The following is a 19,182-nucleotide window of genomic DNA, read 5'->3' as shown; positions in this document are numbered from 1 at the left end:
CAGCGTCACTAGATTTCAGAGTATATCAGGGATAGAGGAATAAGATTTAGAAAGACTGGAAAGATAGAAGAGGGAGGACTAGGAAGACATTGTGGTAAGTACTAAGTAGGAGACAGAAATGAATGATATGATTCCTACTCTCACAGAGTCATCTTTTGGACATCAACCTTTAATAGCTCTTAAAACATCCCTTAATATGCCTGGATTCTAGCAAAATGTAAACTTATTGAGGGCAGGGACTGTTTTCATTTTTACCTTTGTATCTTTGGGCTTAATATGCTTCTGGCACATTGTAAGTGTTTAAAAAGTCTTGTTGAATAGTATCAAACTGAGCTATTTGTATCTTGATATACCTCAGCAACTAAACATGGCTCCTGTGAGGAATAGATCTTGACCTGATGGGCAGAGTTTTATTCAGGTTCATGGGAAACCCACACAAGAATAAAAGACAGTTTGCATTACATCTTGCTCCCTTTCTGTCTATCATCTCTCAAGTCTCTGGGGGGCGGAAGCGCTATCTTCTTGTTCTGGATCAAGCTAAGGTATGTAGTTCCTGGCAAAATGATCTTTATTTTCTGTAAGCTTGATGCCCATTCTTCCAAACCAAGAGCCACCGAAGCTATGTTAATCATACTGCGAACTTGGTGTAGGTACAACTTTTGAATATTTCTGCATCTGTGCTGACTTCTCTTCTGTATAAGCTATTTTTTTTGTTTTTGTTTTTGGAGGGGGAAGGCAAAGCAATTGGGGTTAAGTGACTTGCCCAAGATCCCACAGCTAGTAAGTGTCAAGTGTCTGAGGTCGGATTTGAACTCAGGTCCTCCTGACGCCAGGGTGGGTGCTGTATTCACTGCACCACCTAGCTGCCCTCTGTATAAGCTATTTTGGTAGATTTGCACATTCTTCTTTAAGCTGATTTCTTCAAAAATAATTTAGCTAGATATGTCTATTTTATAAACATATGTCCCCAACCCCCAACATGGTTTTTTGGGGTGGGAGGCCCACTATAAAAATTTTTGATTGCCATCATTGAGATTCTGGGTGATAGGAAAGGGAATTTGGTACCCAATTTCATTTATGAATTAGCATGGTGCCCATGGTGCCCATTTGTAGTATAGTTTGGAGTACCTCAATCTGAAACAATGAAATGTTTCACAGAGTAAAACTTAGGTCCTATATTGAAGAACTTGCAGTCCTGGCCATCATCATTAGTCCATTTTTTTTCTAGCCATTTGTCATCATGGAAAAAAATAACGGCTGTAGCTGTATTCATCCAACTGACCTTCCTGTTGCCTTGGGAAGTCAAACACATTAATCACTTCTAAGTAGCCACTGGAATGAAGACAACAGAAAAATCCATTCCTGTAACACAACATAACAAACATTTGGAGTATCATTAGCTTATTTAATTTCTTTGAGAGTAAACGTGCTATAATGTGGGGGAGTTTCGACAGTTAGTTCCTCAAATATTGTTATAACACATTTGAAAATGGGACTCCTCTGCTGCTAAACTTCTCTGTAATAGCCACATGGAATTATGCCATGGAATAAGAAATTCAAATTTACTTTCTCATGAACAAGCTACGCAATGGTACTTCAGCTTTATGCTGTCGTAGATGCGGTGGAAACAGGTTTTCATTGTCCATTTACCTTTTAAAGCAAAACAGTAAAAGATAGGTTTCAAAGTCAGTCTTTGTTGCGGTTGTTTGTTGTTCACTCGTATCCAATTCTTTGTGCTCCCATCTGAGGTTTTCTTGGTAGAGATACTGGAGTAGCTTGCCATTTCCTTCTTCCACTCATTTTACAGATGAGGAAACTGAGTCAACCAGGGTTATGTGACTTGCCCAGGGTCACAGAGTTAGCAAGTGTCTGAGGTCAAATTTCAACTCAGGTCTTCCTGACTCCAGGCCTGGTGCTCTATCCACTGTGCCACCTTGCTGCCAATTTTAGCCTAATGTAGCTTTTCTAGTCATAAATTCCAGAGTAGGCTAAAGGATGACAGTGTTTAGGGGTACCTGACACATGGAGAAAATGAATGTTCTGCTTTGACTCTTGTGTATTTCAAATAATCGTCCATCTATGTCAAGAGTCACAATATCCTCTTGGTAACAACCAAGGTGTGGAAATTCTGGTTTTATATTTTGATAGGAGGTTTGAAGATGCTGACAATCCCAGACGAATATTTGGCCATTCTCAAAAAATTTTGAGTGTTTTGTGCTTCCAGTGTTCAGTTGCTTTTATTTAATGATCACCATAACTAAGAAATGAATAATTTTATAGGACAATTTGATGGAATTCTTACATTTAAAATAATTCATTTATTATCTGGGTGTTTGATTATTCACCAGTGTTGGAATATTAATTTGCCAGGAAACTTTAATTTACCACTATCCATGGTGTTAAAATGAACAACATAAATACCATTTCATCATTAACATTTGCTTATCTATAAAAAGAAAAGAGCAAATGTTTAGAACCAAATTAACTGCACTAACTCCAGGACTGAAGGAAAGTATCATTTTTTATCCTTGAGAGATGAGTGGAAAAATGTACAGATGATTTAAGGCCATTTCTGAACAAGCTCTGTCAATCATGCTATTTGGAAAAATACATCTAAGTGGGAAGACTCTCTGCAAATACATAATAATATTCATTCCAAATCAACTGCTATGAGTATGATATCTATAGAGGAGACAACACAATTGCCTTAGAATTTACTAGGCCAGAAAGGGCCTAGTAAAAGAAAAAGAAAAACTCTTGGCATTGAATTACACTGCTGCTGATGATATAACTGTCGTATACCTAGAGAGTTTAAAAACAATGAACCAAACCAATGGTGAGCACAATCTTCTGCCTTTGGCCATCTTTATGCAGTAGTCAATGAAGATTTCCATTGCAGATGACATAAAATATCGGGGTTCAAATTATATGGTATGGTGGCCCAAGTTTTAATGTGACTTTTTACTATTCAAGAATGGGAGGAAAGTTGTTATTACATCATTTTTATTTGGTAAAGAATATGGCTTCAAGTGGACAATTTAATTTCAGTGTCTTAAAGGTGCTCATGTTATCTATTGCTTCCTTCTTGATTTGGTTCAATTGACAATTTCTCCCCAAGTTTTCTAATAAGTTCTGCTAGATCTTCTGTGTTCTGGGATTTCTCCTCAAGAAGTTCATAGCGGAGACTTGAGATGTCCTGTTTTATTTCCTTCAGTTCACCTATAATAAAGGACATTATGAGGATTTTAAGATGACTTGTTTAAATAATATACACAACCAATTCCTTTAAACATATAACCCAAGAGCTGTATTAAATCATGCAAGTGTATGTGATCTACACTAAAGGACCATTCTGCTTCCTCTTCATAGTGTGGAGGAGATTCTACCTTCTAAAAGGCTATGAGTTGTTGTTGAGTCGTTTTAGTCATGTCCAACTTTTCATGACCCCATTTGGAGTTTTCTTGGCAAAGATACTGAAACAGCTCATCATTTCTTTCTCCAGCTCATTTTACAGATGAGGAACTAAGGCAAACAAGGATAAGTGACTTGCCCAGGGTCACACATCTAGGAAGTCTTTGAGGGCTGGATTTAAACTCAGGTTTTCCTGGCTCCAGGGCTGGTACTCTACCCACTGTACCACCTTGCTACCCCCAAAAGTCTATGAAAGTAAAGCACAAATCCTGGGAGCTTCAACCAAAGTGGAAAAAAACTTTGGTTAGGGATGGATCTAAATGCCATCAAAGAATCAGCATAGCTGAGTTCAGAGAGGATTGTCACTAGGTTGAAAGATGCCAATTTTTTCCAGCCATAGGGCTTACAAGGTCCATCCAGGTTGGAGTGAAATCCCAGTCTCTGCCTTCAGAGGGCATGCTAACCTTGATGAAATCACAAATCCTTGGAGAACTGACATAAGTATATGTAAAAATTGCTATAGAAAACACCAGGCACCTGAATAATTAAATAAGCAGATATTCCCTGTAACTAATGATTGCAGGAGATATAGGTAAAATCCCCTCCAATATAAACTAAAAGAGGAAGTTTCTGGGATTATTATGATTATTATTACTAATAATACTAATAATCATAATAATACCAATGCTACTACAAATAATAATAATTAGCATTTGTACAATGCCTTCCTAAGTGCCCGGCACTGTGCTAAGCACTTTGAAAATATTATATCCTCACAACAACCTTGGGAAGCAATTGCTATTAGTATCCCCAATTTACAAGTTAGGAAACTGAAACAAGCTAAGGTAAAGTGACTTGCCCAGGGTGAAATGACTAGTAAGTGTCTAACTTTTTTGTTTGAACTCTGGTCTTCCTGTCTCCAGGCCCAGGATTAGATAACATGCTTCCTTACCCCCACCCCTGCCCCTTTATCCTAAAACCTCCCATTTTTTCTGTTTTGCTCCAAAGCATACATTTGATTGACTGGCTCATGTTCATCCTCTCCCCTTAAAGTGCCTACTTCTCAGAAGCCCGTCTGCTGACAACCCTGTCCCTGACCTTAGCTCTGCTAGCTCTGAGAAAGTAGCTCAGTACTGTATTGAACTCACCTTCATTGACTTCATCACTCTCCTTATCTATCTGGGCTTTCAGTACATATCTTTTGATGAGACGCTTCATTATTTTCTAAGTAAAGAAAAGAGGAAAGAATTCATATCACTAACTTTCACCTTGATTTTATAAATAACTTTCAATTATCATCGTTCGTAAATTGATTCTTTTACGCTTTTTGGCATTCACTTGCTTTTGAAATTTATAAAGGATTTACAGATTGAGAAATAGCATGAGATGAATGGGGCTTTAGCCCAAGGTACTGACATTCAAGGTGGAAGTAAGGGGAATATGCTTCCTCCCCAGAAGGGCATTTTTCCCCCAAGAGTAGCAAAACAACCTTTCCTGGGCTGTCACCATCCCAGATCCCATTGGTTTGGCATTCATCTTTTGGGACCTAGCTTCTTGTCTCTCTCTAACGTCAGCAGTAATGAGAGCTGAACTCTCTGAGGCATTAGCTGCCTCTTCTCCTCAGTGTTGTACCGGTATCCTCCCTATCTTCTGTGCTTCTACTGCTGCTACTGTCACAAAGTTCTCTATCCCTGCCAGCAGCATAAGAATCCCTAATTATGGCTCTGAGGAGTTAGCAAGGAATTCACAACCTCCAAGACTGTTTTTTTTTCTTTTCGAAATGATTCCAGCTTACCTAGACCAATTTATTTAAGAGTTAATTCTGAATTTAAAAACATTTCAGTAAATGTATAGCTCAACGAGTGAAGGCTGTATTTGTTTGATTGGAAACAATGTATGGATTCAGTTAGTAGGCAATATGTGTGGATTTTTTTAAACTGATTTGTGAGACCAGTTGTTTTTTTTTTTTTTAACACTGAATGTTTATTCCAACATGGCCTGCATTTGTCTACATCTGACTACTAGCCACAATAAAAATCGTTGACATTTAGATAGTGCTCGAAGGGTTGTAAAATAGTTTACCTGTGTGTCATTTGAGCCTCACCACAACTTTATGAGGGAGTTGATAGCATTATCATATTTTACAAAGGAGGAAACTACAATTGAAAACTTTAAGTGACTTTCCTATTCAGTGATCAACTGAAGTGACATTTGATTCTAGGTCTTCCCGACTCCAAGCCCAATGTGGTGTCCACAGTGATGAGCAGGGCCCATTCCAGCACCAAATGCCTGCAATAACTGACTAAATACTTTTCATGATGGTTACAATAAGTAGGAAGTACACCTGATAGTCAGTCAAGGCATTTCCACTGTCATTTAAATATCTGCTACTTTGGAACTAGAAAACTGTCTTCCTGTGTTTTTCATGTTACCATGAAACAAAATATAAATAGAAACAACAACCACATTCACTCTTTCAGAGCCATTGGCCAGAAAACACTGGTGTTTACCTGGTATTGTCTGGGAGGATTATTGAAATTGTTTAGATGCAAATCTTCTGAGCTCCTTATGCTTGATTGCTTACTGTGACCTAGCTGTAGTCAAAAAGTTGGAGAGAAATATAAGAGCTTTATCTTAAGCTTTTAATTCTAAATAATGTCTTATGGAATACTCATGATCATATTGATTTAATTATAGGCAAGAAGTGAAATTTTAGATTCATCAGCATACAGTAGCTAAAGAAGTATCGTTCGTTAAACAAGATGTCAGAAATCATATCAACCATAACAAATAGACTGAATGCTGGACCAACCCTGAACTGACCAAGTCACATAAGAGTCATGAGACACAAGAAAGTCTCCAAGGGGCCTCAATGACTCTTTTACTGCTGGCTTTGCCAAATGGCCTTACCCCAGGCCGGACCTTTGGACAACAGAAGCAGAAGAGCTATGGGTAAGGATCTTGACAAGATCAGGAAAAAGCATTAGAACCTCAAAGGAGTACTAGTAAGTTACTGATGACATGGTAGTGCTCATAACTCAGAGCATTTGAGAGATGCAGGGGACCAATGTGCCAGAATCCGGCTTAAGGCATTCTCAACAAATGACTACCTAGTCTCTGCTTGATGACCACAAGCAATGGTGAGCTCACTGCCTCTGAGGGCACCTCACTCCATTTGTGGGTAATTATAATGTTTAGAAAGTTATTTCTTAAGTTGATTTAGTTTCTGTTCAGTTATTCAATCATGCCTGACTCTTTGTGAGTCCATGGACCATAACTTGCCAATACTGTCCATGGAGTTTTCTTGGCAAAGATACTGCAGTGGTTTGTCATTTTCTTCTCTAATAGATTAAGGCAAAGAGAGGTTAAATGACTTGCCCAGGGTCACACAGCTAGTAAGCGTCTGAGGCCGGATTTGAACTCAGATCTTCTTTACTCCAAGCCTAGAACTCCATCCACTGAATTGCCTACTAGCCCCAGTTGATTTAGTACTTAGTTTCTATTCATCCGTCTCAGTTCTGCTTTCTAGTACCAAGCAGACTGCATATAATCTCTCTTCCACGTAACAACCCATCAAATACTTGAAAATCTCTACAATGCATTCCACATACTACACTGCGTTCTTTTTGTTGTTGTTGCATTGTTTTTCAGTCATGTCTGACTCTTCATGACCCCATTTGGGGTTTTCTTGGCAAAGATCCTGGAGTGGTTTGCCATTTCCTTCTCCAGTTCATTTTACAGATGAGGAAACTGAGGCCAACAGGGTTAAGTGACTCACCCAGGGTCACCCAGCTAGTAAGTGTCTGAGGCCAGACTTGAATTCAGGAAGAGGAGACTCCCTGACTCTAGACCCAGAGCTCTATCCGCTGTGCCACAGGTTAAATATCCCTGGATCCTCCAGTTGTTCTCCATAGCATATTATTTCAAGTCACTTCATCACCCTGGTCACTTTCAGCTGGACACAGTCCAGCTTGTCAATTACCTCTAAAGAAATATCTGCCAGATCTGAACATAACATCCCCGATGTGGGTTGCCCGGGGCAGCATTAAATGAGATTGTTGCTTCCTTCACTCGGAACTGTGCATTTGAAGGTCATATTGCCACTCTTGGCTATAACATCTTATGGTGATCTTGTGATCCACTAAGCCCCACAAGAAATTCAGCCTTCAAAAACAATGAAATGTGCTGAACTTCCACTGAATATTCTAAGCAAATATGGACTATGCCAGTGGAAAATTTCATCAGAATAAAAAATATAAGGCCTTGTATGTATGGATCATAGCAACTGAAGAAAAAAAAATCAAAGCAAATCTTTTGGTACTGAATTTTTATGCAGAGCAAGCATTAATTAAGGATTCCAAATTTAAACACTCATCTATGATTCTATTTTGACAATGTGTTCATAACATTTTTATTACATAGGCATATGGAATGTAGTGAACATTGGTTGATATAAGAGATATTTCTACATAATCACACAAAATAGCAACATGTTATAAGAAGCAGTAAGCTTTAAAAACTTTGTCAATTAAGATATTAAAGAGATAGAACTGTTCAAGGGGAAAATAAATAGTAATAGTTGAATAAAATTTAATCAAATTTAAATTTGTAATATCTTAGAAAGAAGTCTTAGCAGGATGACTAGACAATACAATTGTCTTGAAGAAGAAATGATTCTCAAAGGTTGGCAAAAGAAAAGACACTGGAAAGGAATTTGGGATCTGCCTCAAAAGACAGTCAGAACTGAGAAATATAAACTTGGATAAATTAAGTTGCTCTGAGTAAGACCTGATGAAGTTTGTCAAAAGCTTTCACTGTTCAATCTCTATCCATTGGTTCTCTTATCACTGCCTATAAACACACTGAAGTCTCCCAGATCCTTTAAACCTCTCAGTAGATCCCAGGATCCCTGCTAGCTATTGTCCTATTGCTGTCCTCCCCATCCCTCCTAAACTCTTTGAGAAAGCCATCTTTTATCTTCTCTCACTCACTACAATGCTCTGCAATCTGGCCTATGATCTTATCATTCAACCAAACTTGCTCTCTCCAAAGTTACCAATGATCTCTTTCCAGATCTAATAGCCTTTATTTCAAATATTTTCATCCTTCTTGACTTCCCTGGAGCTTTTGATTCTATAGATCACCATGTCCTCCTGGATATTCTCTCCTATCTAGGTTTTTGTGACACCAATCTTTCCTGGTTTTTCTCCCACATGTCAGACCACTCCTCAGTCTTTTGTTGGACATTCGTCCATGTCACCCCCACTTTTAGGTGTTCCTCAAGTCTCTGACCCGATCCCTTTTCTCCTTTCCCTCTATAGTATTTCTCTCAGTGATTTCATCAGCAACTATGGGCTCAATTATCAGCCTTATGTAAATAATTACCAGATATATATCTAGTTCTAATATTTCTCTTGAACCATAGTCCTGCATCACTAGTTGCCTTTTGTACATCTCCAATAAGATATCTTGTTGGCATCTATAAACTCAACAATTCCAAAACATTATCTTTTCTAAAAAAATCCTTCATGTATTTTGCTGTTCTCTTTTGTTATCAAATTTTCCTTTTTACTGATGACTGTATGTCAGATGTGGTTTGGTGTGCAAAAGAACATACTGGATGGTGCCTCAAGTTTGAGGTTTTGAACAGATGTTGAACCAAAGTGTCAAAAACTGAATACATTTAGAAGGGACTATGGCACAGGCAAATCAACTATTAACACATTAGCAACATGAAGGCAATAGTGAAAAGGATTAAAATTCATTAGACTAGGAATTAGGAACTTAGGTCCTCCTTCTGGCTCTGCCACTAACCATTTGAATTTGTGATCTTGGGACAAATCACTAATTTTTCCTGGGCTTAATTCTTTCCTAAGTCCTTGGGCTTAATGGTCATTAAAGTCGCCAAGTTCAAATTCCTTAGCTCAAACTTCTGTATATACAAGATCTAAAACAGAGACAAATTTAAGCCTATAATAGACAGCTTCTCTTGAAAAAAAAACAATCTTGAATTTTGGAAGTTCTGTAGCACCTCCAGGTAATGCCTCCTATAAGCAGCATAAAATTAGCCCTGGGTTTAAAATTACAGCTCTTATTCTTGGTGTATGTCTATTACCAAACCAAATAATCTCTCTAAGCTTCAATTTCTTCATTGTAAAATGGGTATACTTGCATTATTATGTCACCTTTTATTTATGGGCCTAATTGCTGAAGAACAGATTTAAGCTTGATAAAGGAAAAACTTACTAACAATTAGAGCTGTCCAAAAGAAAAATGGGCTGCCATGAGAGACAGTAGGTTTCCCCTTACTAGAAATTTGCAAGAAAAGGCTGGGTACATTAATGAAATGATACTTGTTTACGTGCAAGTTGAATTAGATGGCTTCTGAGGTCTCTTCCAACTCTGATATTCTGTGATTTTACTCATTAATTCTACTTTGGTCCTCTGCAGCTATCTAGACAAGGATTTCTTAACATTTTGAGAGGTCACAGTCACCCTTGACAGTCTGCTGAAACCTAAGGACCCCTTCTCAGAATGTCTTTAAATGCATAAAGTTAAATATAAACAACTGTAAAGGAAAACAATTATACTGAAATAGTCTTCAAAATATAAAAAACAAGGACAAAATTCACCAACCACAGATTTCTAATACTTGAAGATAATGACCATGTCTCATGTAAGTCTCACACTCTTTAGGACTTCTACTATCCTGTTTGCCCTCCTTAAGGTGTTCTGCCATTGTCCCTTTAAAAACATCTTAGCCAAAACTAACACAAGAATTGATGTTAAGAGGTACAAATTAATCTATAAAGGTCAATTATAAGTGGCTCATACTGTTTTAGATTTGAAATGACTACTTCTGCACATACTGTATAAAAAGAGCCAGTTTGATAAATGTTCTAGGCTGAGGGAAAAAGGAAGATTTATCCAACAGCTGCATAAAAACATCATAGCCACCTGGGGGCAGAAAATTCAAAGACATAGTGGCTAAGGGATGAACATGAACATAAAGAAAACCTAGTAGCTTCATTGTAAAGATCACATCTGCTCTTAATCTGCTCTTTCTAGATGACTCGAATTGACATGCCTATAATATTTAAGGCTTTAGATCTGGAAGCTTCAGATTAAGGTTGTTTTTGGTGATTTTGTGATCCTTAATGACATACGAATATTAGAACAGAAAATCCTGCTGAGTAAAACAGAAAGAACTAAGATGAAATATCTTTGAACACGTGGTGAGTGAAAAAATACGCTCTTTTTCTCAGTTTTGCATGATTTATTAGGAGAACCCTACTGGGAATGAACAATATCTTATCCAAAGAGCCCATCAGCGAGATTATTAAGTAGTTTTCTACTTAAAAATCTATATTTCAGTCTTTAGTAGGGAGAGGGATTCCCCCTCTCCTCCACCTGATAATTGGTCTGAATTTAAACCTTTCTGGGTAATTATTCCACATCTGGTGCTCTGTTAAGTGAGATGTACTAGATCAAGGGTGGGGAACCTATGGCCTTAAGGCCACATGTGGCCCTCTAAGTCCTCAGCTATGGCCCTTTGACTGAATCTAGACTTCACAGAACAAATCCTCTTAATAAAATTTGACCTGGACTCAGTCAAAAGGCTGCACCGAGGTCATAGAAGTAACTAGTAACTAGATAGTGTCCTGTTTTCATAAGAGGTGTTCCTGAGAGTGTCAGTCTCCTTTGATTTCATACCCTGAATGATGCATACAAAAAATATAGTGATAGGTATCAGTTAGATGCCCTGTCCCCTCATATTCTTCATGGAGACACAGCTTTAGGACAATAACAAATTTTGGAACTCAGTGTCAGAAAAAATATTTAAACCCATAAACAGGGTAGGAAATATTCCATTTTCTGTAGGCATTAAGAAGTCTTTCTCCTATAAAAAGAATAGTTTCAAAAATAATGCAAAGCAATAGACTCAGCTGGAAAAAAGCAATGAGTAGGATGGGGGGAGTTAATTAGTAATGTTGCTTTCAGATGCTAAGGGAAAAAATAGCTTTCAAATATTCTATTTAGCCTGTAGAGACTTAAGCATCAGGTTGTATGTATGCTAGTATAATATGGAGGTCTTAAAAATATAATTTCAAAATTTATTCTCTTTGTTTTTCTTTCTGCCTTTGAAGGCAGCTATGTGGTACAGTGGGCAGGGCATTATACTATATTTGGCTTCAGGAAGACCTGAGTTCAAGTCCAGCCTCAGAAACTTACAAGATGTATGATCATCACCATTTAATTTCCATCTACCTCAGTTTTCTCAACTGGAAAATGTGGTTAATAATAGTATTTGCCTCCGATGTTTGTTATAATGACCAAATTACACACACACACACACACACTCTCTCTCTCTCTCTCTCTGTCTCTCGTTTGTATGTGTGTGTGTGTGTGTATGTATCTTATAAACCACTTAGCATAGTGCCTAACTATGCTCTTAATAAACTTTTTCCCTTCCCCATCTTTCCTCTGTGTGTGGGTGTGGGTGTGTGTACAGGTTATCTCAAAAATCTTAGCCCACTTTTAAGCCATTAAAGTTTAAAACTGCACTAAACTTCTTGGGACACCCTGCATACATCTGCCCTGGTTCCTGGATTTTGGGAATGCCTCTGACTTTTTTTTTCCTGGCTAAAAGCAACAAACACAAAGTTAACCTAGCTGGTATTCCATATCCTTGCCATCTCATAAATTTGCCTTTGTAAGTGTCCCAAGTATGGGGACAAGTACGGAATAGAAACCATGCCAGACCAACAGCAGTTGAAAGAATTTGAGATTAAAAGAGAAGATTTGGTGAAGTGTGTAGGTATGTGATAATTTCCATCTTCAAGTGTTTGAAGGGCTGATGTGTGGACAAGAAGCTAGAACTGTTTTACTTAGCTCCGAGGGGCAGAAGTAGGGTCAAGAGGGAAAGGAAAGTTCCAGGGAGGCCAATTTTGGCTAAATATAGGGAACGCTTCCTAACAAGTATGGTTGGCCAGCTCTGGAATGGGCCACTTCATGACACAGCGAATTTCCTGTCACAAGACATTTTAAGAGGGTGGCTGAGCACTTGTTGGGATTTACGCTTCATATGACATCTCTAAGGTCCCACTTCCAGTGCTGATATTCTATAGTCATTGAAGTACATTAGTTCAAGAGTGACACAGGTTCAGACAGAAAGTACTGCTTAAGATCATAAGGTTAGAATTGGAAGGAACTTAGAAGTAATCCAGTCTAGCCACTTCATTTAACAGAGAAGTTAAGAGACTTGCCATTTGTAGGTAGTGACAGACCTGGGGTTTGATTCCAAGTCTGCTGCTTCCAAATAGATTACATTTTCCACTGTATCGCTCTCATATTCTCTCTCTCTCTCTCTCTCTCTCTCTCTCTCTCTCTCTCTCTCTCTCTCTCTATCTCTCTGTCTCCTCCTTCTCCTCCTCCTCCTCTCTCTCTCCCTCCTTCCCCCCCTCTTCCCCCACCTCTTGCTTCCCTCCTTCTAAACACATCACAGTGCCACATTTTAGACACCAATAAAAGACACACAGATTTTCAGCTTCTGTGCTAATGCGGTCAATGATTTGCAGCTGGCACTGAATCTTAAGCTTTATCCAATTTCCCCTCTTTGCAATCTATCACTGTGTATCTTGTTAAGTATCTATTTACATGTTGTCTCCCTCAGTATGTAAGTTCCTTAAGGGCCTGTTTTGTGTTTTTGCCTTTTTTTTTCTATCTCCAGCATTTAAGACTATGCCTGGCACATAGCAATCACTTAAACTTGGGTTGATTATGGAAAAAAAAGTGTCTAAAGTTCATATTATCATGTGCTATCTTGGGGAAGAAACCCACATCAAAAAAGAAAAACCCTGAAGCTTCCTACAATGGTTCAATATAAATGCACACTAATGTATTCATCAATTCACTCAACTTATTTATGGAATGCATATGTTATAAATTATGTTGTTGTTTTTCAGTCATTCACTCACATCCAACCCTTTGTAACCCCCTGGACCATACTGTCCGTGGGGTTTTCTTGGCAAGGATACTGGAGTGATTTGCCATTCCCTCCTCCAGTGTATTAAGGCAAACAGACGCTAAATGACTTGCACAGGGTCACACTTCTACTAAGGGTCTGAGGCTGAATTTGAACTCAGGTCATCCTAACTAGAGGCCCAGGGCTCTATCCACTTAGCCATCTAGCTACCTCCTATTATAAAGTATAGCAGTGATCTTGAATCACTATGTATTTGAATCAATATACAATTCCACAGATTATACTCTAAACTTTAATGCCATACATCAATGCAGTTAATGATCTTCAGAAGCAAAGTGTCTATAAAATGATCTGGCTGGCTTATTTGATATTACAAAGATTTTTATAAACAGGCAGCAACATTCATTTATGAATCGTGGTCACTTCAGATTCCTTATTCTTTTTACCCCTTGACTCTGCTCAATCACTGGAGGTCTCTGCTTTGAGCAATCAAAAGAGAGCTGGATTTGGAGCCAGAAGACAAATCTTTAACCTCAGCTGTCCTCAACAGGCTCCTGAAATTAGGGGACTGGACTGCATGACTTCTGATATTCCTTCTTTAATTTTATTGCCACAAAATACCTTTCCATTTTTATTGACGCCAGCACAGTTCAAGCCCTCATTACCTATTGCTTGAGATGCAAGAAGAGTGTTTCCTGACTTTGCTCCTCTCTTTCCATACTGTTGTCAGATTAATCTTCCTCAGCGTAATTCAGAACATCACGCTCTTTCTCAAAAACCTAAAATTGTTCCCCATAACACACTTAAATCCCAATTTATCTCTCAAAATATTCAAGGCCCTTCAAAATTTGGCACCACTGAATAGTAACTGTCCGGCCAAGTTGGATGAATTTCTGTTCACCAAATACACCCCTTATAGGCACAAGAATCCTGGGGATGGCAGCTCCCTCAGGTCTCAGTTTCCCCTTGTAGCCCATGCTCACAGCCATTGTCTGGGTTAGCAAATTCTGCAGAGAAGGGACAAGCCCTCCCTACCAAATGCCATCGTAGAGCAGGCAAGCCAGTCTAACTGAAGCAGCAAGGCATCCTGAGGGAAAGAAAGAAGGCATCAAATGCCAGGCAATTCAGACAACCACCACCACCACTGCCACCGCAAACTTCCCCTTAGATGCTGATGGAAACAGCCCAGGTCCATGAAACAGAGAGCCTTAAGAACAGGAGTGCCCTCTTGTCCACAGCTACCAAACCTGCTTCCAATCTAGCCCCTGTAGACATCATTGAAGTGAGACATCATTGCGGAGAAAGGGACCCATATTCTTCCTCACTACCACCACCAACTGCCACCACGAGTCAGATAACCGCAAATGCCCCAGAAGTGGCAGTACCCCTCCAAGCCACTGGTCTGGATTCTAGCTCATCCTGCAGCCGTTAGCCAGGGAAGCAACTCTTATGGAGAGGAGGCCAGCCATCCCCACCAGCTACCATTCAAAAACCACTCATAGGGCAGGCCAGCCAGCCTAGCTGGACAGCTAGGTGGCACCATAGATAGCATGTCAGTAGATAGATAGTGTCAGGAAGACCTGAATTCAAATGTAGGCTCAGTCACACACTAGTTGTGTGACCCTGGGCAAGTCACTTAACCTCTGTTTACCTGAGTTTCCTCATCTGTAAAATGGGGATAATAATAGCACTTACCTCCCATCATCATTGTGAGGATCAAATGACACAATATTTGTAAAGTGCTAAGCACAGTGCTATATGAACGTTAGCCATTATTATTATTAGTTAAAGTAGCAAGGCACCCTGAGGGAGAGAAAGCAACATGTGCCCATCAAGTCCAAACACCACTACCACCTTAATTGTCATCTTCCTTCAGATCCCAAAGGAGACAGTCCAGGACCCTGAAAAGCTTTGGCAATAGCTTTCAGCCCAGTGCCCGGAGAATTCATCCTGAGAAGCAACCCCTCTGGAGATGCAGACTGGCAACTGCTCCTGCCAGTGCTATACCCATGGCTACTAAAGATTCAGAAAAGAGAGTTCTTGTCCCCAAAGTCCTTGGCACTGTAGAATAGTTCAGCATCAGAAAAGGTTATGGTTTTATCAGTGAAAATGATAGTAATGAGGAAGCATTAACATCTGCTTTGCCACTGCACCCTAAAGACCATGGGAACTTTCCATCTGACGAAGCTTAAACTTTCCAAGTGTTATCTCCGCAATTAGAATATGAGCTCCTTAAGAGCAGAAACTGGCTTACTCTTCTGTTTTTAACCTCAACACTTTGCACTTAATAGAATAAATAGGCAATATATTCATTCACTTATATTTTTCCTCCATGAGCCTTTATTCATGCTAGTTTCCTTCTCTAAATGTCCTCCCTTCTTTACTTTGACCTATCCAGTCCCTTTAAAGTCCATCTTAACATGATACACTCAACTGGAAATGATTTCTCCCTTCTCCAGTTCTCTCTATCACTTTGTGAGACAGTGAAACATAGTAGATAAAAATATTAAAAATGGAGGCAAAAAGATCTGGCTTCAAATTCTGTCTCTGACATTTGTTGGCTTGTGACCCTATGTGAGTTATTTACTCTCTCTGAGCCTCTGTTTCCATTCCTATAAGGAGGGATAATATTAAATAGCTATAATAATTATTATGATTTTGCTTTTTATCATACTTGCCCATCCTGCTTTCTTTTATAGTCATTTGTATACGTGTCTTTTCTCCCAAACTAGTTGCAAGTCCTTTGAGAACAATGATTGTGCTTCATTCTTCATATCCTATGGAGTGTTATATCCTACAGACAGACACACAGAATAAGGTGCTCATCAAATATTGTGGCAAAGAGAGGGATGAATGTGGGGAATTGTAAGGAACCGAAGTTTGGTTATTGACTTCTCCTTGGCCATATGTTAAATTCCACCATATGTTAGCAGGATGACAAGATTTTGATCTAGGATTTTAATTGGTATGTACAAGTGCTTTGTACACAGACATTTCTCTTCCTTCTTGGGACTAATAATTCAATATTATTAATTATTGATATTATTAATTTATCATAAAATTTAATTAAGCCTTAGTTGTTTGTTCCTTCATTGAAGAAACATTTATTGTGCATTTCCTGAATGCTTAGCACTATGCTAGGCACTATAGAGAAGTAAGAAGTGGGAGAGGCAGTCTATGCCCTCAAGTGGCTTAGAATCTTGTTATGGAGAATGGACACACTATATCTAGTCACATAATGCTAGGATTTCATAAATTTTTCAAAGGAAATGTTATAGTCTTTCATTCCTCTGATCAAATGAATATACAAACAGACTAATAATTCTTTGTGAAGAACAACAAAGATTTTCTTAATGGTAGTATAAATCGTTTAAAGAAAACATGAAATTTCATTTTAAAACTACTGATATAATTCAAAAGACATTTCTAAGCCGTGATGTTCTATGACTTGTTCACCCTTCACCAGAGCATCATGCTGTTGGGAAGTTCTAGAACACTGCAGGAGAGAGTCTTACCTTTTGCACTCCTCCATCATTGTTTGCTCCAACTAGGGTTTTTCTTCTGTCAACCAAAGTGGATGCCTATTTAATAATAGCTGGTTTTTACACAGGGTCTCCCAAAAGTATTAGTGTAGTAAGGCTTAAAACTGAAGACTTGTAGGACACCCTGGATAGCACTTTAAGCTTAGAAAGTGATTTACATACATTATCTCATTTGGGCTACACAATGACCCCCTAAGGTAGGTGTGATAAATATTCTCATTTTAAAGATGAGAAAACTGAGGCTTAGAGATTAAGTGTCGTGGTCAACATTACATATCTAGTAAATGTCTTGGGCAGGATTGAAGTCCTTGTTTTTCTAACTCCAAGCCTAGTGTTCTATATACTTTTCCACACTGACTCTAATGTGGCTACTAACTCCTACATCTTCCCATAGCTCCCTAATAGAGACACAAAAAAAGTTTCAGAACAGGAGAACCATAGGCTACACCTAATTACAAAGAAAATAAATGCCTAGAAGGCAGCATCCCTTGGATCACACTACCAAGCCAAATTGTATGGCCTAGCTCGGTTGTCTGCAAAAAGGTTTCAAGTAGCACCTCTCAAATCATTCTTTGGAAAATCAGATATTGTTTCCCCGTGGAAAAACTTCAAAGAATGTCTCTCTGTGTAACTCTATTCCTTTAAAAATTATTTTTATTTATTGTGTTATATATTTCCCAATTATATGTAAAAATTTTTAACAGTCTTTTTAGAAAATTTTGAATTCCAAATTATCTCCTTCCTGCCTCTCTACTTTCCTTGAGAAGGCAAGTACATTGATTTCAAGTATACATGTGAGGTCATACCAAACACATTTCTATATTGAAAATGTTGAAAAAGAAAACCCAAAATACTAAAAATAAAGTTAAAAAAGTATGCTGCAGTCTCCCTTCAGAGTTGAAGTGGATAACACTTTTCATCATGGGTCCTTTGGAATCATCTTGCATCATTGTCTTGATAAGAGTATCTAAATCTTTCACAGTTGGTCATCATTACAATATTTCTGTGACTGGGTACAATATTCTCCCAGTTCTGCTCACTTCATTTTGTATGGGTTCATATAGGTCTTCCCAGGTTTCTTGAAACCATCTTGCTTGTCATTTCCTATAGCACAATAGTATTTCATCACAATCTATACCCCAACTTGTTCAGCCATTCCCCAATTCATGGGCATCCCCTGAATTTCCAATTCTTTGCCATCAGAAAAAAACTGCTACAAATATTTTTGTACAAGAAATCTTTGATTTCTTTCAAAAAGACTATTTTATGGAGAATTCACACAGGGCAAATGCTCACATGGTGGTCAGAAGAAGCAATACAAAGACACTCCCAAGGTCTCTCTTAAGAACTTTGGAATTAATTGTGTGACAGGGGAGACACTGGCACATGACTGTTCAGCATGGCATGCCCACATCAGAGAAGGTGCTGTGATCTATGAGAAAAGCAGGATCGAAACAGCTCAAAGGAAACAGAGGGTCTGCAAATTTAGAGAATCCACCTCAAATGTTTATATGGACTATTTGTACCCGACCTGCAGTAGGGCATTCCGAGCTCATATTGGTCTGATAAGCCACAGTTGGACACATTGAAACTTTACTTTAGCATAGTGATGCCATTTTGGTCCTCTTTGAGAACCAAGGACAACAACCAACCAACTGATTTCTTTCAGATTCAGTTAGTAGTGGTATGGTTGGGTCAAAGTGTATGCACAGTTTTATTGTCCATAGTTCCAGATTGTTTTCCAGATGGTTGGATTAGTTCATAACTCTACCAAAAGTTCATTAGTGAACCAATTTTTCCACATCCCCTCCAGCATCTGCCATTTTCTTTTTCTATCAGGTAAATCAATCTTATAGGTGTGAGGTGGTATCTCAAGAGTATTTTTAATTTGTATTTCTCTAACCAGAAGTTATTTAGAGCATTTTTATGTGATTATTGATAACTTTCATTTCTTCTTCTGAAAATTGCCTGTTCATATCCTTCAGCCATTTATCAACTGGGGGAATCACTTATATTTTTATAAAGTTGGCTCAGTTCCATAAACATTTCCAGAGTGAAGCTTTTATCAGAGAAACTTGTTGCAAATTTTCCCCCCAATTTCCTGTTTTCCTTCTGATTTTGGCTGCATTAATTTTGTTTGTGCAAAATTTTTTAATTTCAAGCAACCAGAATTATCTATTTCACTTTCCATAATCTCCTCCATCTGTTGTTTGGTCATAAACTCTTCCCTTATCCATAGATCTG

At 38.4% G+C, this 19,182-nt stretch overlaps 1 protein-coding gene across 1 annotated transcript in view; it reads right to left on the bottom strand.

Moving 5' to 3' along the window:
* Positions 1-3,067: 3,067 nt before the first annotated feature.
* The window catches only part of TRPC6 (transient receptor potential cation channel subfamily C member 6), a 179,731-nt gene continuing 163,616 nt past the window's right edge, over positions 3,068-19,182 (bottom strand). Inside the window, exons 10-12 of the mRNA XM_036745152.1 lie at positions 5,922-6,005; positions 4,560-4,635; positions 3,068-3,219 (exon numbers count right to left, since the gene is read on the bottom strand). Of these exons, the coding sequence (XP_036601047.1) occupies positions 3,068-3,219; positions 4,560-4,635; positions 5,922-6,005 (312 nt within the window). The remainder of the gene's footprint in view (positions 3,220-4,559; positions 4,636-5,921; positions 6,006-19,182) is intronic.

This window comes from Trichosurus vulpecula, chromosome 2 (genome assembly GCF_011100635.1).
Source record: "Trichosurus vulpecula isolate mTriVul1 chromosome 2, mTriVul1.pri, whole genome shotgun sequence".
Lineage (NCBI taxonomy): Eukaryota > Metazoa > Chordata > Mammalia > Diprotodontia > Phalangeridae > Trichosurus > Trichosurus vulpecula.
The sequence above is the reverse complement of the archived record's forward strand: the minus strand, read 5'-3'. Positions and strand labels throughout refer to the sequence as shown.